This window comes from Malurus melanocephalus, unplaced genomic scaffold (genome assembly GCF_030028575.1).
Source record: "Malurus melanocephalus ecotype Western Australia unplaced genomic scaffold, MMel_1.1 scaffold_198, whole genome shotgun sequence".
Lineage (NCBI taxonomy): Eukaryota > Metazoa > Chordata > Aves > Passeriformes > Maluridae > Malurus > Malurus melanocephalus.
The window spans coordinates 1,115,315-1,140,191 of record NW_026623430.1 but is presented as its reverse complement, the minus strand read 5'-3'; the positions used below and the strand labels follow the sequence as shown (position 1 = coordinate 1,140,191).

Here is a 24,877-nt window from a genome sequence, read left to right as displayed (position 1 = left end):
TTTGCTGCCTTTTATGATTTGGCAGTCATCTCATAGCATTCTAYTTACTCACTTTGAAGTCTCATGAAGAAATCGTATCTCCCACTAACAATTTGTTTCAAGAGTAACAGCATACACTTTACTTCTTGCTTTCTAAGCATAAATTTGAACATARAAGTTTTAAAGGTTTTAAAATGCTTGAAAATTAATTCACCTCAAAGTTCTTGCTAAAAGCCACTTTCATAAAGATGATACAGTATAGAGTACATTTTTGCATTGATAAATAACAAGTATGAAATCATATTTCATGGTCTAATACTAAAAAAGGAAATAACACTTATTAATAAAAGAAAACATTCAAAGCTTTAACCWGCTTAGAGTTCTGAAATTACAGTTCTGAAGGAATGTGAGTAGACCTCTTTTTCTCCAAAACTGCACCTATTAGCAGCTACAATTCCTAGTATTTGAAAAACATGCCTGCACCATTTATTTTTAAATGGGYTTAGGATTAATTGCTTGCAAGAACTATGCCTTTCCTGAATCTCAATACCAATAATCTTAGCACTAAATGGACCTAGACATCCCTTATCTTTATAAAATGGACTGAAAACAAACAGAAAATCTGAATCTTTTGCAAGAATATAAGACTCAATATCACATCTCATTGCTCACTGAAATCTAGGTCTTCAGCTYGCTTTTAAGTAGTTACCTACTTTCTTCCTAAGTATAATCAGTGAAGCACTGGACTTTTTTTTTATATCACTTTGCAATGCATTGGTGAGAAGTCAGCTCTCAAATTAGATGTGCAGCTAGGCATCTATGAGTTTTTATAGTTTAATCACACTGTGAATCCATGCTGACCTGAGATCTTACTGAAGTTCTAGTTCACACTTCTGTGAGTGTTTAGATGTCAAATTCAAGACCAAACTTGTCTGAAGAGGTAGAGAGGAATTTCTGTGACATTTCTGTAAGAAGAAATATGCAGCATACAAGTATTCACAGGACAGTGGAAATACAACAAAATCCTTGAACTYCTACCTAGTTTTAGGGACTTCTATCATATCCCTCCACATTTATACTGCCTAATTGCACTTACACAGTTACCCAGCTGAAAACACTGGTCTCCTGCTGTACTTGGGGAAGCAACCATGTATTCTGTGATATCCAAAGCAATGCACAGCCTGGATGCCTCATCAGGCTGTGAGAACCATGGGCTTTGAGCACACTCTTGTGGCCATATGCCACACGCACACTAAAATCAGATCTAAGAAGGACACAAGATGGCATGTAAGCATCTTGGACTGGCTTCTTTGCAAAGAAAGTTACAAAAGAGGTGAMTCAAGCACCAGAGATGATCTACTGCAAAAAAAGATCAATTCTTTACCCTGGTGTTTGAAAGGAGCTTTTATCGAGAGAAATGCTACATCAAGAACATAGTGCAAAAAACAGAGAAGCCATTTGTTACTTTAGTGTTCAAGTGTCCCCATGCTCCCCTCCCTCTCTCCTCTTCAGAGAGGAAAGAACACATATCCCTCTTCTTCCTATGACACCTGAAGTGCTGCCCATCTTAGAAAGAAGAGAAAATACAATACTAGAAATTTGTCATTATATAAATATTGTCCGTGCTGRAGTATAAATTGAAAATCCATCCCCATTCCATGGCTTCATGTAATCTTCACAGATGTTTTCTTGTGTGCGCAGAGGAGGGTGACATAGGGAACTCCAATGAATGCCCACCTTTCACTGGGCCAGAACTTTATGACAGGACCCTGCTCAGGGATCTCAGAGGCAGCATCAAAGTAAGCAAAGCAGACACATCCCAGATATGCCGCAAGACAAATCAAAATGTGCCTGAGAATAAACACCCACACACCAAGAAAGGAAAAAAAAATAGAAAAAATAAATCAGTAACAGAAATTCAGTAAAGCAATCAACTCTATCACCGTAATTTAAAATCAGTCTGTCCTTTTTGCTGTCTTCTCACAAGCATCCCACAGGACTGCTGTCTGTCCTTTGTTTGGAGGCAAAGAATATAGAGAACAGGGAAGACTATGTAATTATAGTTTATCCCTGGTCTAAACAGGCTCCAGATTTTGGCTTTTCTGCACCTGACAGATTTGTGAAGAAATGCTGAGATATGGCACCTCAAATAAGTAACCACARTTTGCTGGGTGGTAAAAGAAAAGGCATCAGAGCCTTTCACTGCTCTTCCACTTCACCATCATTAATTAATCACTAATCCTCATTCATCATGGGGATTACCATTGTTATCAATAGCAGTTTAAGTTTTCAGAGTTCACAGCTATGGTATTTAGYAACCAGTATGGCAAGGAATTGAGTTACAATTAATGAACCTAGTGCCTAAAGAATCAGACCAGTCCAAAGAGACTACTAAACCTGCCACCTTGAAAAGCTTGAGACTTGCTCCAGGCTAGTAAAACCTTACCATTTATTCTGTCTAGAACTAACCAGAAACAGGCAGGATAGAAGGGTAATGCATGGGAATGGATCACATTTGAATCAAACACTGGACTTAATACACAGTACTTACCATACACAATGCAAGTAGGGGAAGTTAAATGAGGACCAGATCTCACAAAATGCTTTGTCACTTATCCAGCAGAAAAGTGCTAGCATCCACCAAAGACCTGAAAAGAGACCTAGTTTGTATACACGCAGGTTTTCACACCTAAAGAGAAAAACATAAATAAATTGTTATAAAACAATGCCAGACTCAAATCATTARAAATGACGCCTCCACAAATGTCCTTAACAGATGAACTTCATTTGCAGTAAATCTGGCTCTGATGTAAGGCAGTAGTAAGGTAACAAAACAAACCTTTTTACGAGAAGCTGTGTTTTTGGCATTGTCTTAAATATAAATGTGCTAATGGTGGGCAAACAACAAGCTATTCCTATCCCTAGGGATGGRTACTGTTGACAACTAGTGATTAGTTTTTTGGTTTGAGATAATGTTTTTAGAGAGAAATTTKATGGGATGTTTTTTTGAAGTGATAAAAAGTTTGATAATTCTTTTTATTAAGATGAAATAGATGTTTGGGTGAATGTGAAGAGAAAAATAGTTTAATAATAAAAAAGTTATTTATAGAATATAGATAAAAAAGTAACTGTTAGATTTTAAAAGTTTAGGAATGTATGGTTTTTTTTTACAGTTGTTCAGTATGTGGTGTGGGGAAAGATGGTGTGGTTGYTTTAGGGAAAAATGAAATAAAGGTTTATGTGGTTGTTTGGGTAATAGTGGGAATTTGGTGGTAATTTTTTTTTTATTGTGGATGAAATAGAGGGTTTGGTGTGGTTTTTTTGTTAGTTTGATTTTTTTTTGGAGTTTGGGATGAGATGGAGTGGTGTTTGTGGCTTGTTTTTGTTGAGTTTTAGTTGATGGTAATTGTTTTTTGGTTTTTGGATTGAAGTTTTCTTGAATTGTTTTAGAAGAAAAATTATAGGAGTTGTGGAAGGGGTGGTAGTTTAGGGAGAGTTGTTCATTTAAATTAATAAATTTGAGTTAGTTAAGTAGTAATAATKTAATTGTTTTGTATGTAGTGGGGTGAGTTTGGTTAGTTGAGCTTTTAAAAAGTTTAGTGCATGTGGTAGTTTTGGGTTTTAATTTTGTTGTTTTTTTAGGGTTTTTTTTGTTTGTTTTTTGGGTTGTATTTAGAGGTATAAGTATATTTTGGGTATATAAGTAGAYGGAATATAGGAATAGAGTAGTATTATAAAGTTAACTTATTTTATTTTTTATATTTGTTGGTTTAATGTTTAAATTAATATATTTTAATTTTAAAGATACATATATACATATATTTATATCAAATAGTGATAGTGATATTTAGTAAGTAGAAATTATAGGTATTTTAATATTATAAGTGGTTTTTATGTAAAATTAAATTTTTTTGAGGTACATAATGAGTTTTTTTGGTTTTTTATATTATTTATTATATGTAATTTGGTTTTTGAGTAAAGATAATTTTATGGATGGGTTTGTTTTTGTTTGAGGTAGAATTAATTTAGTTTTTTTTAAACAGATTTTTGAGATATATTGTTGGGATTTTKTTTTTGTTTATTGTATGTAGGGGTTTAGATTGGGTAGGGTTTATTATTTAGGTAGTCTTYGTTAGATGTTTTTAGTTTTTGAAAGTTTTTTTGTTTAGTGTTTTTAAGGTGGGTTTTAGGGAGTGTTGAACTGTTTTATTTTGTTAGTAGTAGGTATATGGTAAGGGATATGGTATATTTCCTTAATGTTATGTTTTTTAGTTTAGGTGTTTATAAGGCTGCTTTTGAAATGAGTTTTGTTGTTGGATTTAATTTTTTGGGAGGTATTTGCTTTTAAAAGATTTGTRTTTTGAGGTTTAGGATTGTGTTATGGGTAGTGGTGAGAGTTATAGGGTAGGTTTTTAATTATTTAGTGGTGRTTTTTAWTATTATGAGTATGTAGTGTTTGCTATGATGGGCAATATGGGGTAATATGATGTAATTAATTTGTTAGGTTTTATTATATTTTTGTTTTATTTTTTTATATTATAGGGGTTTTATTTATTTGGTTTGTTTGATGGTAGTGCATGTTTTATAGTTGTGGATAATTTGGGAGATATTGTTTATGGTTAGATTTAWTTTTTTGGTTTTGTGTTTATATGTGGCATTTTTGTTTTGGTGTTTTGAGGTATTATGGGTTTATTGAGTTATGAATATTTTTTTTATGTTGTTAGTTTAAGTTAATTCGGGATATTTTTATTTTTGTAGTTTGATTTATTTGTTGCTTTTTGGTGTTTTTTATTAGTTTGTTTTTTGGGGATATGGGTATTTATATGGTGGATTTTTATAGGCAATTTTTTTTCATTTGGGTTATAATGGTTTTTTTTTATTTTTTAGTAGTTTAGATTAGGGTTTTTTAATGTAGTTAATTGGTTTGTTTTCATTTGTTTAGTTATTTTTATAAAGTGTTGGTTATTATTTATGAATTGGCGTAAAGGGAGAGTTTTGGTCTTTTTTTTTGGTAATGTTTAGGTTTAGTTAGATGGTTTTCAGTTTAGTGAATTGATTTTTTTTGTGGTTTGTGTAATTTGTTGTGTGGGGTTTTACATGTTTGTTTTTTTATTTTTGATTTATTTTTATAATGTGATAGGAATTGTTAGTGACGAGAGTGTAGTGTTTATTTTTTGTTGGTAGTTGGTTGTATAATGGGCTTTTTTAATTATGTGTTATTTGTTTATGGGTTTTTTTTGTTAGTAAGATTAAAGTTTTCATTTTTAGGTTAATTTGTAATTATTTTTAGGATTTTAGGGTGATTTTAGTTGAATTTTTTACGTGAGTGTGTCCAGTAATGAGAGAAATTTATTTGKTTTAGGTAGTATTAGTGGTATGTTGGGTAGAGGGGATTTTAGTTTTAAATATTTATTTTAGTAGTTGGGGTGCTAGGAGGAGTTGTGTTTTAGTTTTAATTATTTTTGAAGTGGTTTGGATTTTTTTTATAGGTTGTTAAGATTTTATTTTTGTTGGTGTGTAATTGGTTTTAGATTTTTCGTAGTTTTGGTTTTTGAATTTTAGTGGTTGGTTTTGAGTTTTATTAGATATTTTTTGTTTTAGGATAGATTGCTGTTTTTGGCTGTAGAGTATGATTTTCGTTTTTGGTTTTGTTTTGATTAGTTAATGGTTATTATATTATTATATTATATTATATTTTTTTGTTTGATTTGGTTGAAGGTTTGTTGTTATTTAGGGTTTTAATGGAAATTAGTTTTTTTTGTGAGTTATTAGGTAGAGAGGGTTTATGATTTGGTTGTATTTGGGGATGTGTATTTTTTTAAAGTTTATGGTGTTTAGGAAAGTTTGTGGGTTTTTTGTTGGTTGGTGGAGATACTGATGTCATTTTATTGATGATTTTGGTGGGGATTTGATGTTGTTTATTTTGTTATTGTATTTTTAGAACTTGGATTTTTTGAGCAGTTTTTTTATGGTAAAGTTGGTTTTTAGGAGAATTTGGATTTTTTTTAAAATATTTTTGTTGTGTTTTTTTTATATAATGATGTTATTAATATATTGAAGAAATTTCGGAGTTTGTTTTTCTTTAGTGTGGTTTGGATTAGTTTATGGTAAATGGTAGGGCTGTCTTTTTATTTTTGGGGTAGTTGGTTTTAGGTGTACTGTATTTTTTTAGGTGAAAGTAAATTGTGGTTTGTATTTGGTTGTTAGAGGAATGGAGAAAAATGAGTTGGCAATGTTAGTGGTGGTATACTATTCTGTTGTTTTGGACTTTAGTTTGTATTGGAGCTTTAGTATGTTTGGTATTGTAATGTTTAGTGGTGGAGTTATTTTACTTAAGTTATGATAGTTTAAATTTTTTTTTTAGATTTGTGTACAGGTTAGATGGGGTTGTAGAAGGGTGAGTGGGTTTTATTAATTATTTTTTGGTATTTTAGTTTTTGGATTATTTTATGGATAGGAATTATAGTATTTTGGTTTGTTTTGCATTGTTTGTGGTATATTGTTGAGGTAGTGATTGGAATGTGTTGTTTTTTTTATTTTTAGGAGTTTAATTGCAGAAGGATTTTTGGATAGYTTAGGTAAGGTGTTTAATTGTTTGATGTTGTTTGTTTTTATAGTAGTTATTTTAAAGGTTTATTTGAATTTTTTTTGTTTTTGAAATATTTATTTTTGGAAAAGGTTAATTTTAGGATGTRTGGGTTTTTTGATTGGTTACAATAGGATTTTTTTTTAGTTAGGTTTATTCTTTCTAGTTTTTATTAGAGTTAGGTTTTGTGATTTTTTTTGTTATGTTGGTAATAGAAGTAGATTTTGTTTTTATATGCTGTGATGRAATTAGTGTGTATTGTGTATTAGTGTTAGTTAAGGTTTTGTATTTTTGTGGTTTTGTTGTGTTAGGTTAATGAATTTATATAATTTAAAAGGTACGGGTTTTTTTTTTTTATTTGATTAGAGGTAGGGCTTTTTAATATTGGTTGGGGCTTTTTTCTGGATATATATTGGAGAGGTTTTTTTTAGGGGATTGGATATGTTATTTTGTTTTTTGTTATGTTGGATAGTTTTGTTATGGGAAATTGGAGGGGTTTTTTTGGTAGAGTTTTTTTGAGTGTTTTTACTTTTTAATTTATGTATTTGTGTTGTTAGGATAGAGGTGGGGTTTTTTTGGTTTTTTTTATGGTTTTTTATGTTTAAGTAGGAAAAATTAGAGGTTTGTTTGTGGAGTGTATTTTTTTGGTTGAGGGATGTTTGTTTTTGGTGATAGAGTTTTTGGTTTGTATTGATGTGATTTGGAGAAGGTTTTTTAAWTTTTTTTTTGAGTTGTTGATTTTTTTTTAAATTTTGGGAGGTTTTTCTGTATGTTTTGAGAGGTTTGTCTTTAATATTGAGATTTTTGTTTGTGTTGGGTTGTGAATAGTATTTGTATATGTATGAAGTTTCTTTCTTATACTAACTATGGTTTTATTTTTTTAATTGTATTTTATTATTGTTAAAGTAGAGGTATATTTTTGTGGTTTAAGTTGTATGAGTTTTAGTTATATTAGCTGTGTATATTTTATTATGTTTGGATTTTTGTTTGGTTATTTTAGAAAATGATCTTTAATATTGTTAGTTTTTATAATTATTTAATTTTCTGTTTTATGGTTTTTTATAAGGTTTGTTGTTATTGGTAGATATTTTGGGTATATGAATTTTTTTTTAGGAGTTGTGTTTAGAGAATGAGTTGTGTTTAGAGAATGAGTGTTTTAGGTTTCTTTATTATTTTTTGGTTAGTAGTCTTATTATTTGATAGGGATTTTAATTGTATTGTTTTATTATTATTTAGCATTATATTATTATTTCCAGTGGTTTAGATGCAGATTAGCTAGTTTACTATTGATTTATTAGACTGTTGTTTGTAATTTGTTTTTAGATTATGAATGTTTTTCGGAGTAAGAGATTTAATAATGATTTTTGGTTTAGATTTCTTTGTTGGTTGTGAGGTTTTTGGTTGTTTATTATTATTTATTGGGTGAATGGATTTGGTTTTCTAGGTTTTTTTTTTGGMMRRAWTWAWTTGTTATTGGTTTAGGTTTGTTGTTTGGTTTAGTTGTAGTTTGAGTGATTGGGGTGTTTGTTGATTTTTTTTTTTTTTTTTTTTTTTTTGGTTTTGTTTTTTGTTTTGTAGTATTGAGTAGTGTGTGGTAAGTATTAGGATTTAGCATATTGTAATAAGTTTTTGTTTTAGAGCTTTTATTGCACTTTTTTTTAGATTTTTTTCTTCCTTCAGTTGGGTTTTGAATTTTTTTAGGAGGYAAGTTAAAAGTTATTGGTTTGGAGAATTTTTTTAGTATTTGSTTTATGTTCTTTTATACTTTACACTACTCAGATTTTTTTACATTTGGGGGATGTGTTTGAGGAGCTTTTTTTGAAATTTCAGTCTTTATTTTAGGTAAGTTACAGATTATGTAGAGGAAATTTATGTAGAGACTAAATACTAGGAAAGTTGTAATTTTAGTATCTAGGGGAAATTGAACATTTTTAAAAGGTGATGTGTTAGATTTGAAGGGGAAGAAGGAGATGAAAGGTTGGGAAATATTATTCTTYACTTTTCCCATAGTAGACTGGCTGTAAATACTAACAAAACTCCAAAACAGGTTACTAAGACTAGTAGAGAGAAACAACAGAGCATACTAATTTTCAAAAGCTTTTAATACTTCTCTTAAACYTTTATAAATCATTACTACTACACTYATAAGTCTAGCAATTCTGATTTGTGTTTTTGATCTGTAAAAYTTTTATGCAAGGGACAAAACTGKCCCTATCTGTGGACCGGCAAACAARTTTAGAGACTAGAATAATAATATTACTTCCAACAGCATGGTGACTTTTAACTGTACTCTAATACTAAGTATTCAAAACTAGAATGTAATTATTATTATTTTTCTCTTCACCTTTTCAAGCCCCACATTTTGGTGCCAAATTTGTTTTGGTTTGAGATAATGTTTTTAGAGAGAAATGTTATGGGATAWTTTTTTTTTTAAGTGAAAAGAAGTTTGGTAATTTTTTTTCACTAATATGAAATAGATGTTTGGGTGAATGTGAAGAGAAAAATAGTTTATTAATAAAATAAGGTGTTTGTAGAATATAGATAAAAAAGTAACTGTTAGATTTTAAAAGTTTAAGAATGTATGTTACTCTTTTTTTTACAGTTGTTTAGTATGTGGTGTGGGGAAAGATGGAGTGGTTTTTGTTTTAGGGAAAAAGAAATAAAAGTTTATGTGGTTGTTTGGGTAATAGTGGGAATTTGGTGGTAGTTTTTTTTATAGTGGATGAGATTGAGGGTTTGGTGTGTGTTTTTCRTTGGTTTGGKTTTTTTTTGGAGTTTGGGATGAGATGGAGTGGTGTTTGTGGTTTGTCCCTGCCAACCCCCAGCTGATGGTGTTTGTTTTTTTGGTTTTTGGATTGAAAATTTGTTGAATTGTTTTAGAAGTAAATTACAGGAGCTGTGGAAGGGGTGGCAATTTAGGGAGAGTTGTTTGTTTAGTTAATAAAGTTGAATTAGTTAAGCAGTAACAATGTAACTGCTCTGCACACAGTGAGGTGAGTTTGCTTAGTTGAGTTTTTAAAAGGCTTAGGCGCACGGCAGTCTCGGCTTTTAACTGCCCGCGCTGCTTTTTCAGTTGTTTTTGGGGGGGTTTATTTGGGTTGTATTTAAAGGTATAAGCATATTTCAGGCATAAAAGCAGATGGAATATAGAAATAGAGTTTCATTATAAAATCAACCTCAGTCAATTAGTTTCACATGCTTTTCAYTAACAACCAGCCATGCTACAAATGCTCAGATTTGACTGCGTTTGTTACTGTATAAAGACTCCTGTTAATRCTAAGGCATTTACAATCCTCAGTGAGAGGTACAACTGTTCCTAACATCACTAAATCATGTAGCTGAGCAGATACACATATGAATCAATTTTTTATCTGACAGATATAAACAGACTACTGAGATGGGTACTTGTGTGTTCTGACAGAGGAAAGGGTGTGTGTATTGAGAATACGGAGGCTTTCCTGAATGTGTTTGAAGGATATAAAYACGTGCAACAGCATCCCATATTAGATAAGAGGTTTGGCCTCAAACTTAAGAGCTCCTTTAGTCAGGACCTGACAATCTGAATACCAAGAGGAAAGAGCAATTAACCTCCAGGGTTCAAAGAATCCAAGGTGCAAAGGAAAACTGAAGGCTTCTTTACCCAAAACAAGATATGCCATAGAAATGGCACAGATTGTAATGACAGCTTTGCTCAGTACCACCAGCAGGTACTGCAAATTACTTTTATAAACTTAAGACTAGATGYCATAGAGTTCTGCAAAGGACTACTTTAAGGAAGGAAGAGTCAATCACAATCAGACGTGCACAGCCTGCCGACCTCTTTAATTATTCCTGGGTTTTCTCAGATCACCCATCATGGAGTCTGAAGTTTCTGCAGTAACTGTGCTTCAAACGGGCTGAGCACATGCTTGCTGAGGAGGCAGGGGATTGCAAAGCCACTGCTTTTATGTAATGCAAATACCACCRGGGCACGCAGCCTTTCTTTTCTTTCTCGATAAGGAGATTCTGATCAGAACTGAAACAGAACTTGTTAGTGATGGTCTAAAAGACACGTTCATGCTGCCCTGATCCTATCCKACTCTATCCTATCCCAGAAAATGGACCCCACAAATCTTGCGTTTCTATTTCCAYTTTTGTCTACACAAAGCATATATTCTCTCTTTGACAAAGAACAGTTATTTAAATATTAGCATTTCTGCAAACACTTGTGAGCTCCAGTTATTTGTTTAAGGGACTGGGCTGGTACACGCTTCCAGGAGCATTATCTRCTAATATCCTGGAACCCCCAAAAGAGCGTACCAGCTCTTCTTCAAACCAGTGCAAACTGCTGGATGTTGACTGAYTGAATTTTACACAGGTATCTCCCTTTCTATCCTACAGAATATTTTAAACTTTTAACTGGTTTAACCTTTTAGTCAAGGGAATAAAGAAACCTGTAACAATGAAGCAGAGCTCCCCCGCCACCCTGCCCCAGCCAGATTTCTAGCAGAAGAATCGAATATTAATGGCCAGACCAGAAACTAGGGTAAATCTTCACTGCTAAAGGCTCAAAAGTCAGCTGAGCAACAATATTATAGCATGKATCTGGACATGGAGAAAGTTATATGCCTGATGGTAATTTCCTAAATAACTACTAATTTGATGACATTATAATCCCAACGGCTTGGACTAGGCAAATCAAAGGATACATATATATCTTCCCACTGATACCATCCCCTAGGAGAGCTTTTTCTTTATGTTTTTTTTNTTGTTTGTTTGTTTTTTTGGTTTTTTTTTAAGAACAGGAAGGGATTTGTTGTGACAGAAATTACATTACAGTTTAACAATTTCTGGTTTTCAATCCTTGACTACCTTTTGCTCTTTTGACCACCTCCTACACACAGTACTTCCCAGCCATATACTCTACTCTACCAGGTCCACATCTAAGAATGTAATGAACTTTTTGTGAACTTTGTGACAATATTATCTCATGAAATACAAGGCAGATTTTCATTTGAAAACATGGTGGTTCTGATTTCCCAGAATTCTGTACAAAATTGACACAGCCTAAAACAGGCTATTCTGGTCTAAAATACAAGACAGGGAGTTTAGATTAATTTTTCCCCTGCAAAAGGGGATGAGATGACTCCTTATTTCTTGGTTTACAAGAATGTATCTCTTAAAACTCCAAAGGATCAACATAGCTTAAAAGAAAATCTTTTTATTTGTCTTTTACACTTAAGAATTCATCAAAAAATATTAGAAGTATTAAATCACCCCAATGCACAACCACAGAGGGTCCAATGTCACTTCAGCTCCCTTTTCAATTACCAATTGAAAAAGAAGGTCTGTGTTCTTAATTCTCTCTCTAAACACAAAAAACAACAGGGAATTTGCAGATATTTTAGTCATGTCTTACTAAAATACTTTCAGAAAGTATTTTAAAAAACAAACACCTATTGGCATGTCAATTCCTGAATTTGAAGCAACATATTGAAACTTAGGAGGTACTGACAACTTGACCTTTTAAGTTTCTCAGGCACTCACGCCGGAAAACTGATATAGAAGTGACAGACAATTCACAGAGATTATGCAGCACCACAACCATATGTCCCTCTGTCCTGTCAGTAGTTCCTTCACGCTGTCATCAGAATGAGACACCACCAATGTTGTTCTGCTACTGATCTTGTCCACAAYTAAGTTGTATGCTGTTTCCCAAGTGTCTTTGACCACAGAAATACATAGCAGGATGTCTAATGAGAAAGGACTCATCAACACTTACAAAACATTGTTAGGAGAGGCTTCCACTGTATACTGAAGCACTGGCAGACCAGCGTAATGTAGCAAACAGAAAAATCTCCACTCTAACAGATGCACTCAGAATGAAGACATTTTGTCCTGACTCACTTCTTCTGATGAACATATGCAACATATAAGAGCCAACRTAAGTTGTAAAATCCTCAGACACTGGAGAAGAGGTGAAAAAGGACAAGTTCAAATGCTAGCACTCCTCTGGCTATTTTGGGTGAAGAGATGAAAAAAAAATGTCTCTGGGCAGCTGCTGGTATCACTACAACAGAACAACTCTCTAAAATGTGGAAATCAGTCTCAGATTCTTCTCTATTTGCATTCTGGTTTCTACAGCCCTGACTGATAGCTGCTCTCCAAAATGTAGTGATTAACCTTATCTTTGTCACCCTGACTCCATCATACTAGTCATATCAGAAGACAAAGTGATACAAGACTGTCAGTTCAACTTCGAGAGCTGAAACATCTTCCACACATGCTTGGGCCTTGCATGACATTCCCAGCTAGTATCCAGACTGCACCCATGCCATCACCTCACCCTTAYGCACACTGTACAGAAGAAATGCTGTTCATAAAGTAAAACCATGCCCTGATTCCACAATAAATAACCAAATCTGAGTTTGATCAGGTTGCAGCAAGAACACAGAAAATGTCTGACCTAGAGTAATGGCCTAGGGAAAAAAAAATCCATGTCAAAAATGTCTGAACTGCCAAATCTAGTTTATACTAGATTTGCTTTTGCATGTGGAAGAAGCATTTCTTATCTGCTGCCACAAGCACTGAAGACAGATCTAGTGTATAATTTCACAGTGTCCTAAGGATCTGAGAAGGCAACACTGCATTCAGGAGAATTGTACTCACCTCTTCAACTCAGCAATGAGTAAAGCGGTGCAGGGAACACCMAGGGTCATTAGCGAGATATTGTTGATGGCAGGCTTAATGAAGGCCAGACAGGTGGTAACTCCAGACAGGACACCCACAGCAGCTTTAAATCGGCTCCTGAATAAAGTTTATACAGGCAGAAAAACTACTTTTAATTCAAAACTTTTAATTACTAAAACCAGAGATCTTAAAATTGATTTAATAATGTAACAAAATTTAGGTCCATCTCTGCACAGCAGAGTGCAGCACTGTACTCCTTCAAAAAAAAAATAAAACTGATGAGAGTTCAGTCTCATCATTCTTCAAGCATTTAACATGGATTTTTAGGTTATTTTGTTATTGTTAATGCCCCAGCTTCTACAGCAACATTACAGGCTGCTTTACTTTCCTTTATCTCTTTAGAGCCTTCAAAGATACTGAAAACTACATAGTAAGTAAGAACATTTATGTTAATCAAATTCAACAATAGGTGAGAAATTCCCAGACTTTTTATAATAAGATTAAGATTTGGTAAATTCTTAGCAAAAATGAAAACACTATTGCACTCTATGTAGACAGCCTGATAACTTTTAAATTAAATATATGTTACCTGTTGTTTAAACTTCAGGTTTGAACTTTAAACAACCCATTTCCAGTTTGTGACTGGTCTATGGCAAGCAGAGGATCATCACATTGCCCTTCAACTATTGGGACACAGTTTTTAAAAATATTTGCTGTCCAAGGATGGTTTTTCTATGCCTGAAGTAGGGCCTCAATATATTTGCACAGGACCATTSCACGGCCACAAATGTGATCACCTTCACCTTGGCTCATTTATCTTGCTTTTTGCGTTAAAGTTTTTCCTTCTGGAAACTGGAACTGTTGCTGGAAGGCAACAAGTTACTTAAGTAGGAAGTTCTGATTTGACATGAACGTGTTAATGAATAAATATATCACTAATTGCTCATGATCAATAATAACATTGTCAGCATTGAAAATTCGAAGTGTGACGAGGATGAAGAAAGCAAAGTCTATAGCCTTAAGGATACAGGATTAGTCAGGCAAAGCAAAAAAAAAAAACAAACAAAAGCATTAACCAAATCTGCTCTAGATTAGGGTTTGCTGCTCATGTATGTATGTACACTTCCGAAAGGAATCAAAATCTTCCCTAAAAAGTAACCGCATTGACAGATTCTCTGAGAAGTGGAAGGATACCATAGGACCCTTAATCTCATCTCAGAATTTTTATGGATCAGTTATAACCTGAGAGATTACTACTTATTGTTTCAACACAAAGTTCAAATGGAACAGTATTTTACCCCAAAAGTGTTACTATTCCTTTAAAAACCAATAGTTTAACATCTTGGTCCATACTATGAACTTAGCCTGCCATATCAGAAGACACTGATGAAATGTAACCTCAGGAGACTCATTTAAAGAGTTTACATAAATTACACACAAATTCAGACTCTGAATTCTTCAGTTGAACTGAACATTGAAGAGTCACACCATAAACCAAAAGACACCAGTAAAACCTGTTTGCTTGTTAAGCTGATGGTGTTCTGTAACAGCACTATACCATAATATGCAGAAGTACTAAATTTACACCAACACAACAATGCCATTAAACCACATAGAATCAGAGGACATGGTGAGTTGGAAAGCACCCAGAAGGATCAATACATCCAACTCCTCGCCCTGCGCAGCATCATCCCAAGGCCTCAGAGCATTGTCCCATCCATGTGCCTCAGAGCAGTGTCCAAAAACTTCTTGAACTCTGGCTGGCTGGTGCTGTGATCACTTCCCTGGGGAGACTGTTCCAGTGCTCAACCATCCTTGGGGTGAAGAACCTTTGCCTCATATACAACCTAAATTTCCCCTGATTCAGCTGCAGGCCATTTCCATGCATCTTGTCACTGGTTACCAGAGGGAAGAGAGCGGCTCCTGCACCTTCTCTTCCCTTCATTAGGGTGTTGAAGACCACAACACTTCAATCTGCTCTTCACCAGACTGAACAAACCAAGAGATGTCAGCCACTCCTTACATAGCTTCCCCTCCAGACACTTCACCATCTTCATTACCCTCCTCTGGATGCTCTCTAATAGTTTAATGCCTTTCTTTCTATTGCATTKCCCAAATCTGCCCCCAGCMCTGGAGGTGAGGCYGCCCCAGGTCAGAGCAGAGCGGGACAATCCCCTCCCKTGCCCGGCTGTGATGCTGTGCCTGATGCCCCCCAGGACACGCTTGGCCCTCCTGGCTGCMAGGGCYCTGCTGGCTCATGKTCAACTGGGCACTGACCAGGACCCCCAGGTCCCTTTCCATGGYKCTGCTCTCCAGCACCTCACTCCCCARTCTGTCCRTACATCCAGGATTGCCCCACCCCAGGTGCTCAGTCTGGCAGTTTTCCTTGTTGAACTTCACCCGGCTGGTGACCGGTCTCATTTGTGGTGGCCTCTCTGCCCACAACGGATTTGACAGCTCTTCCCATTTTAATGTGATCATGAAACTTAACTTAGTATTCTTTCGAGTCCTGCATCCAAGTCCAAGGTGCTTTGGAAGATTTTGAAGAGAACTGGGCTGTGCACACAGGCTGTACGCAGTAATTAAAGACACACTCTACCCAGGGCAAGCAATTTTGAGAAACGGCCAGTCTAGCTGCCAAATGTCTCTCCACACACCAGCAACTTCTAATATGGCACACATCAAGAAAAAAAACTATCAAAAACCCCAACAATCAAACAAACAAATTTAAAAAATCTCTGCAGAGAGTAAGAGTGTAAGAGGGTAAAAGGCAGCAGACCTAGCAATCTCCAGGGAGAACAACACTGATGCTGCAATTCAAGCCTCTTCATTACCTCAACTTCTTTACTGCATAAAAGAACAATATGTACAATGTTTATAGCACAATTTTTTATGGGGGAGCAAATCACAACCAAATGGTTTAAACTGGCTATGATGTATCTTCTTGAACCTGCAAGAAGAAAAAAAAATCCCTTTACAACAATAATAGTTTCTAAAAAAACATTTAACCTTTAAATACCTAAACACCATCCTTAACCACTGCCTAAAAAATTCACAGGAACATTCAGCTCACTTCCACAGGTCCATCTGTATTTGCATTTCAGGATATTCAAAAGAAAGAGTGAAAGATGTTTTCTCCCATATTAGCTGTAAATTATATAAACTATTCATTGTAAAAGTCTCCCTAGAATCATCAACAACACTTACAGAGGCAAGTCACCTCATCTAATCACCTGAAGTTACAAGGCACAAACCCTACCATCAGCAACTGCAGATTCAGCAATTCTGAACAACRTGGACTTCTCTTCCAAGAGAATGGAGGGACAAAAAATAGCAGTGATAGTGGTAAGGTTGATGACTTGGTGCCATTATGTGCAGGTTTAAGAGTTAGCATAGGAAGTTTCAAAAAACACAAAAGTGTACATGTATGAYTACCTGTCATTTCGAAATACTCTAGGCAGGTATCTCCTAGGGAACCACATAGCAAGAGCACACATGAGAACCCAGAGAATAGCGAGCTCATCCAGCATCTGGCCCAAGAAGCTGAGGGTGGCGTGGAAATAAACAGATCCAATTCCTGGAAGAATTAATCAAAAGACATTATGAATAGCTGCAGTACCATCATAGTCTGAAACACACTGCTCATGTTTAGGGATTCTAGGAAATGGTGGCTACCATTCGGTCTAGAAAAGGTTATAAAAAGAGAAAACCAGAAAGCAAACATCAGGTTTACTAAGAGGCAATCTAAGTCATCAGCCCTTCATTAATCATGAAGAAAAACACATTACACAAATAGCAGCTAAAAATTTCAGCCCCTACTAGAAAAGATATATATATGAAGAAACACCAGGTGGAAAAGTATAAAGCAAAATCARTTAAGAAATAAAAGCCAAAAGTTGCTTCTGAATTTTCTCAGTAGCACAAGAACGGGGAAAAAAAAAGATAAAAAGCAGAATCTGGTGACTACTCCGTGATACAGGTTTACAGGTACAAAGTGTCACACTGCCCCAGGGGGCTCTGATTATCCCTTGAAGTGTCTTCAGGAATGAACAGGCTTCAGAATCTCATAYCTCCATCTTTGGGCTTTCTCAGTACAACAAAAAACCTATTACTCTCTTACTACAGTTGCACTGACACTTCAACTCTCATTTAAGCTGAGGAAAGAGGGTCAGCACTGCTGTAGAGTAAGCCCAAATATAAAAAAAAACAAAGTATGCAAAGGGAGAATTGGAAGAGAATAGAACAATGATCAAACTTCCCACCAACCAGTATGCAAAAGGCATTATCCTTTCAGAAACTACGGTTGCTTCTGCTTTAAGCAAGTCTAAGCAAACTCTTCCACAGATGTCAAGACTGCTTTGTTTTGCAAAACAGTCAGGTGGAAGARGGAAAAACTAATTTCCTCTCTCAGTTCATACAGTTGGCAAACACATACTAACCAACTTACCAACCACGACTAGCAGAATCCATATTAAATATATTCCACTGTTGAAGCAGATTGCATATTGACGGAACAAGCACATACATATGGGTGGTAAAACGAAAAACAAGACGTTGCTTATCTAGGAAAAAAAGAAACAACAGTCTCACAAAGACAGAAAATAAACAAATCTTAAGTATCTATAGGCTTTCTAATACATCTATAATAACATTTTGTCATTCAGTGAAGCCCCAGCTCAACCAATTATGGGTCCCTGTTTCGGCCTACACTGAGCTGTTTTTGCAAAAGCATCAATTCCTTTTGCTTCACATCATTAAATTAGTAACAGCATAAAAACTTTAGGCAATGTAAAATGTGGCTAGTCATCTTTAAATCACAGTTCAAGTCAATTCCCAAAAGAGTTTTATTTGGAATCTACAAATATTCAAGACTGTGGCAATTCAGCAAGTCTACAAGACCAAGCTACTGAGGACCAGGGACTGTCTTCTCAATGGCTATCAAGCCTAGTATTGAAAAACCACTAGAAGTACTGGCCCTAAACAGAGAAGGACAAGTTTTTTTTGTGAAAGTCAGCTGAGCAATAGCTGTTATCTGGAAGGTCTGAAATACAATGCTAAGCTATAAGAGTTACAACCCTTTTTGTACAGGGTAAAGAGAATCTGGAGCTTCAAGTCCTTTCACGCTTTAATTCTTTCCCTCAGTTCTCCACTACAGACACAACTGAATATGACTGAAAAATAATTATAGGAAGGTGGAATGTCTGATCATTCAGACCACTGCTAGGGTTTTTTTTTTCATTTAATATGTATGATTCGAATGAAAACATGTTTTATGTTTTCTCTTGCTAACCAAAAGCCTAAAGCAGGATTCTCTAAAAACTGAAAACACTTGCAATTAGCAGGAGCTGTCACTGTAGTAGCGGTCACTTGGTTCCTCCTAGGAGCTGCCAGTGCTGAGGGCCAGTCATGGCACTGTAACTGAGCAGTTATGAAAACACACTTTTGCTGCTTCACAGCAGGCCAAAGGACAGGAGGAGTACCCAGCCTCAGCTTTCTTATGTTTGCCTGCTTTGCCTAAGCACAAGAGAAAAACACCCCCAGAAGCAGCTGATGCAGAAAACAACTCTGGGTCAAAAGCATTCCTTTGGGACAGATCATCTCTTCAAACTTTTACTAACAATAATGAAAATCTAGTGTAGAAATAATTCAAGAACTATATACAATTTTTTTCATTCAGCTACAGTTGTCCACCACCCAACACAGTCTGGAAATAGATTATAAGTGGTAGATCAAGTAGTTTAACTCATGTAAACCAACCTACACATTCCACAAAACAGGTTCACCTGAGCAACCTTCATTCACAAAAATCCCACCCATCACCATCCAGCAGAGCCTGTCCGCAACATTGGGAATACAGTGATGGACCAGGATTGCAGTGCATGGTGTGCTGATACATACACATGTAGTGAGGGAAGACTTCCCTCACTCCAAAGCAGGTAGGAAACAGRCACACTGACAGCAGAGATGATGGAATATGAACAAGTCCACTGGGGGCCTAGACGTGCTCTATGCATTTTAGGCTTTTAGACAGTTAGGCCAAAGGGAAGTGTCAAGGGGTGAAAATAGGTGGTTATAAACTAAGTGATTTGGAAGCAAACCTTTCCATCTATACAGCTGAAACTGACCAACGAAGAAAATCACAACAGGCAACTACAGTCTATAAATATTTGGCTAGAAAGTCCTTATTTCACCTAGGAAAAAGAGACAAAGGAAGCACAAGACCTTACCACAGCTGTAGCAATTAAGATTTATACTAGTGATTAACCAACAAAGGAGCAGTCCTGTGATGTGGTAGTGCTCCTCTAGCACTGAACTCCCATTCATGCTAAGGTCCTGCCTGCAAATGCAAGAAAACCTTGCAAACTGGAGCCTGAGCATGATTTGTACTCTTTGTAGTGGCCATCAGGAGGATTTCCTAACATCTCAGAAGCTGAAATCATTTCAGTACTGAAAATTTAAATACTACAGTATTGCTTCAGAAAGTATGTTGTATGAGCATTTTTTATATTAATACAAAATGGCCTCCATGATTTGATAATGTACAATTCAAATATTTTTACAGTTACAGTAAGTGTAAAAATTTACATCAATAGCACAGAAAATTTGCATTGGGATCTGCAAAGGCAATGATTAAAAGTTACAGTTAAATTAAATGAAAAACAGGCAAACAGCATTTCAATAATTGTCCAATAATTTTCAACAGCATTTCAATAATTGTCCAATTGTTCAATAATTTTGGCTTCATGCAATTCTAGACCTTTAGTTTTAATTTTCAACTAGTTAATTATATTATAGGAATTCAGGACATCAGCCTATAGGACAGAGAGAATGTCACGGGTTTGCTCAGTTCATGATCGTGCAACTTCACTTACACCTGGCCATTGTCTTGACACAGTATGCTTCCCACAGTCCTACCAAAGCTCATGTATACTTCAACATTTGTTTCATCTCCCAGAGAGCAGCTGCAGCATTCAACCACCACAAGAAGTTACTGCTCAATATCTTCCTGAGCAGAAAGCAAAAATGGGCTAGTTTTCCCAGCAACTACATCCTAGTTCCTGAGCATGCCATTCACAAACAGTAAAAATGCTGTGTTGTAAAAAAAGATGCTACAGAGAGTACAATCATTCTCTCACACTCTTAAGATTACCTCATAACTTTTAAAARCTTTTATTTCCATGCTACTAGGGAACAGAAGAAGAGGAATAAAACCCTAGCAATTCCCTTTGTAAATGGAAATTACAAGCACAACTAAATGCAACACATGGAACTACAAAGTATTAACAGGACAAAAAAGATACTGTTTTCAGATGTTTAAAACATTATCTTTTTTTGTGAATACATCTTCATGAGTTCATTATTTTGGTCATGTGGAGGCATTTTTTACTGTTCTGGAATAGGGTTACACTGCATTAGAACATATTATTCCTTTCAGAAGGAGAAAAACAAAAAGAAAAAAATATACTTCTCCTATAACTATTCCTTCAGCTTAAACTACAGTGTTTTGTGGCCTCCTTTTGAAAAAGTGCAAGACCTATATCACTTTAGCTACACAAAATCACATAATCATACCTTGTGCAGTTTTTAAAAACTGGGTTGATCAATTTGTACAAAATCTCTGACCAGATTTCTTCTACTGATTTAATCCTTTTGAGTGCTTTTGTTTAAGTCCCACYAGAAAAATAAATATTTTTTTCTAAAACACATTTTTGATAAGCTGTTCCACTTTTGTGCTTACATGAATATTGCGTGAGACCTCACCACAACRCTGATCTCCTGCCATGACAGTTTAAAATGCGGATTAGAAAGGTTTTAATCTAAAGATTAATGACCCAGATGCCAGATTCAGGTCTGCTGAAGGGTGTTTCCYGGAACTTCAAAAAAGTTTGAGTCAGTCAGAATGAACCCTCCTTAGAAGCATAAAATTTAGATGCCACCTAAGGTACTTTTCAGAGTAGGGCAAAAACTTCTCAACTGTCCAGTGTGCATCTGTTTATTTTGAGGACACAGCTGCGCAACCCCATCACTCTASTGCAACTCACTGTATTAATTTTCAGAGCTTGAAATTTCAGAGCTTTAATTTTCAGAAATTGAACCCTAATAATTACTTGGTATTACTGAAGAGAGACTAAACATGACTACCCTCAACAAGGCCTGCTTTTCCTTCCCTTTCAGTGTACAGTTTGCTGATTTGTACACAGCTGCCAGAACACGGCAGGCTTTGGGACAAACTTTACTTTGTGGCAGTACACCTGTTTGAAGCCTCAGTTACTCATCTGGACACAAGTGYAGCTTCTACCATTTTGCAAGCTTCTGTACCACTGCTAATCAGCTCAGTACAGTGTTGTGGTTTAATCCCAACCAGCAACTAAGCACTGCCCAGCTGCTCACTCACTCCCTTCACAGCAGGTTGAGGGATGCAGGAGAAAATGAAGGGAATATGTGAGAAAACKTGTGGATTGAGGTAACAATTAAATAGGAAAAACAAAAGCTGTGCATATAAGTGAAATAAGGAATTTATTCAGCACTTCCCATGGGCAGGCAGGTGTTCTGCCATCACCAGGAAAGCAGGGCCCCATAACAAGTAACAGTGACTTGGGGAGACAAATGCCATCACCCCACATGTCCCAACCACTTCCTTCTCCTTCCTCCAGCTCTATATGCTGATCATGACACTACATGGCCAGGGAAATCCCAGCTGTATACCCTCCAAAAGCCTTCTGTATCGCAGCCCACTTTGCTGGTTGGGTGAGGTGAGGAGGAGAATAGGCCTTGACCTGAGTTAAGCCCTGCTCAGAAGTAATGAAAACATCCTAGTGTTACCAAGCACAAAACAACAACCCATATTGTTGGAAATTATACCMGTTTAAAAATTTGTTTCAGTCAGAGATCCTGTTTGCCTTTGCCCTGGGGGAAGGTTTCTTTCCAGAGCATCACACCACCAGGTAAGGTCTATGAAGTTAACATCTCATCAGACCTGGGAGTGGCATGGAAAATAAGGATCGAGAGCCATCAAGAACCATCAAGAAATCAATAGCCATCAAAAACTTATCAATGGAACATCACCCCTGGTGTGGTCAGAACACCTGGTCTAGGATAAAAAAAAAAGATAAGGAGCACCTGATTATCAGAGGTGAAGAAATCCAGATCCAATAGGAACCCAAATACAGAGAACTGTGCAACATCGGACCAATGAACATTAAACTAATAGAGTTCTATGGGTTTTGACTGTATAAAGGGGAAATCTTGTAAAATTCATGTGTCCTAGAATGATTTTCTCTGCACACCCGGGCTATGTGTGGATTGAATGATTTCTGTGGCACATCCTGGCCAGAACTACATCCTGGCCAGTAAATRAAGTAATGCCTGACTCTTTATCACTCCAAATATAGAGTTAGAGGGTTTTCTTTTTGCTGCAGTTTCGATGACAATATGAGYGCCTATGCGGAAAATTCACTGCACCCCAGACTGAACCAGCACACACAGTAGAAGGATACCCATCCCCCTGCATAGCTGGCTCCAAAACACATCTGCTGTCTTCAACAACTTGTTTATCCTGACCTTTTCCTCCCTTTGTTTTTGGTTCTTGCACAGTGACATCAGACACACAAAAAAAGCCAACAGTTTCCCTTACACACCCTCAAAATTCTCCAATGGCACAGACCTCCAATGCACAACCACCATCTTTAGGACTTTGGCAGCGAAGTACAAGAAATAAATAAGTTGTCAATGTATACAGCGCATCACAGAATTACTTGCTCTATATGTGCAGAACCTCTCATTATACAAACTCCAGTGTGGGAAGCCAGATATCTWCTTCTTTATTCCACTATATGTTGGCAGTCAAAGAAACGTGGCTTGAAAGGCAAAAGTAAGTGCAGAGTTCAGTCAATAACAGACTTCGGGAGAAAAAACCTGCCCATTTTAAAGTATAAAAGAGACAAAGTAGAAGCTCTAGCCTCTCATTTGTGCACGCACCACCTCCTGTAGAACAGAAAGCAGACCTGGCATTTGCAGGTTTCCGCCGGATATGTACTTTTCATGGAAAAGCAAACTACCTGAAAACCCGATAATCTTACTCKAATGGATCTGTCACTTCCATTCTTTACATCAGCAGGATGTCATGAGCATTGCTCCCTTTCCAAGATGAATGGTACAGGGTGGTCTGGCTCTGCTGCTGTAGCAGTGCTTTTTTAAGTTCTCTGCATCTGCTGAAAGGTATTGGAAAAGTACGAGAGGACTTGGGGGTAAACCATGACTAACTGCAGGGAAGCAACAATTACATTATTCCCTCTCCTTCCATTCTTCAGTTATTTTCTTAAAAAGACATTTCTTCGTCTTCAAAAATACACTCTTGACTTCATCCTGCAAACCACCCGTGAAAGCTTTGCCTTGCTGGATCTAAACATATTTGGGAGAAATCCAGTTTTGCCTCCAATCACACAGTATTTTATCTTGACCCGTCACTGCCTTGCACGCCCATGAAGGTGCTGACACCTGTGCAAACGGGTACCAGACCAGGGCAATCTAGAACCAAAACTTTGGTGCTTGGCCACCACAAGGCTCGACAAAGACGAGGAGGGGGCCTGTTGCACACTACTTACCAGTAGTAGTATGACTAGTAAATTTCCTCATTTTATACCTAAATAACTAGGTATAACTACGTAAATTTTAGGCATGCGAGCGACTGAAGAAGGAAAAGAAGTCGCCAAGCATAGAAAGGAATGGTATAATSCCATGAAAACCCCACAGGAGACGGAGCTGGCAGGCAGCAGGGGCCCCCCGGGCTGCAGCGGGACCTGCCCGCCGCCGCACCCTCACCCACCCGCCGCCCCCCGGGCACCGCCACCAACCGTATTGTAGAACTCGGCGATGGCGGGAACGATGGTGTAGTTGTCCTCGCACCAGTCTACCTCCGAGCTGCCGGCCCGCAGCGGGTCCCACCACAGCATCGCGCCCATCCCGGCCCGGCGGCGCTGCGRGGCGGTGACCGCGACACCGACACCGCCCCCGCCCCTGCTCCGCGGTCCGCTCAAGGGGCGGGGCGGCTCCGGTCCAGCCCTCCGGACACAGGTCTTGGGGCCCGCCCCGCTTGGGGCTCCTGCGCCTGCCGCCAAGATTGCCGGCAGCTGGAAGCGCCGCTTACCCGCTCCCCGGAGGCTTTGAGAAGGCAGCTCCTCCAAACGCGCGGGCAGCACACCTGCCTCCCTTGTACGCTTAGAAATATCTCAGACAGAATCACAGAACTCTTTAAGTTTGGAATAGACCTCTGGTGATCATCCAGTCCAACCCCCCTGTCCGGGYAGGGTCACCGAGAGAAGGTGGCACAGGAACGCGGCCAGGTGGCTTTTGAATGTCTCCGGAGGGAGACTCCACCACCTCTCCGGGCAGCCTGTTCTAGTGCTCTGCCCCTCAGTGTAAAGAAATTCTTTCTTATACTGAGGTGAAAATTCCTCTGTTTTAGTCTAGAGTCATTAACGCTGTGCCACCGGGAACCACTGACATTACTCTGGCGCCATCCTCTTGGCACCCACTCTGAACTATTTATATGTATTGAAGATAACCCCTCTCAGCCTTCTCCACACTAAACACACGCAGCTCCCACAGTCTCTCTTCATGAGAGAGATGCTCCAGAMCCCGATC

General features: G+C 37.0%; 1 protein-coding gene across 1 annotated transcript; it reads right to left on the bottom strand.

The window, feature by feature from the left end:
• Window positions 1-1,436: 1,436 nt before the first annotated feature.
• On the bottom strand, window positions 1,437-24,756 carry ACER2 (alkaline ceramidase 2). Its single transcript, XM_057373460.1, has 6 exons — window positions 24,088-24,756; window positions 17,682-17,796; window positions 16,670-16,811; window positions 13,214-13,351; window positions 2,531-2,668; window positions 1,437-1,830 (listed from the first exon to the last, which is right to left on the bottom strand). Exons 1-6 carry the CDS (start codon window positions 24,193-24,195, stop codon window positions 1,644-1,646), a joined length of 828 nt encoding a protein of 275 aa, XP_057229443.1. The 5' UTR covers window positions 24,196-24,756; the 3' UTR covers window positions 1,437-1,643.
• Window positions 24,757-24,877: the final 121 nt, after the last annotated feature.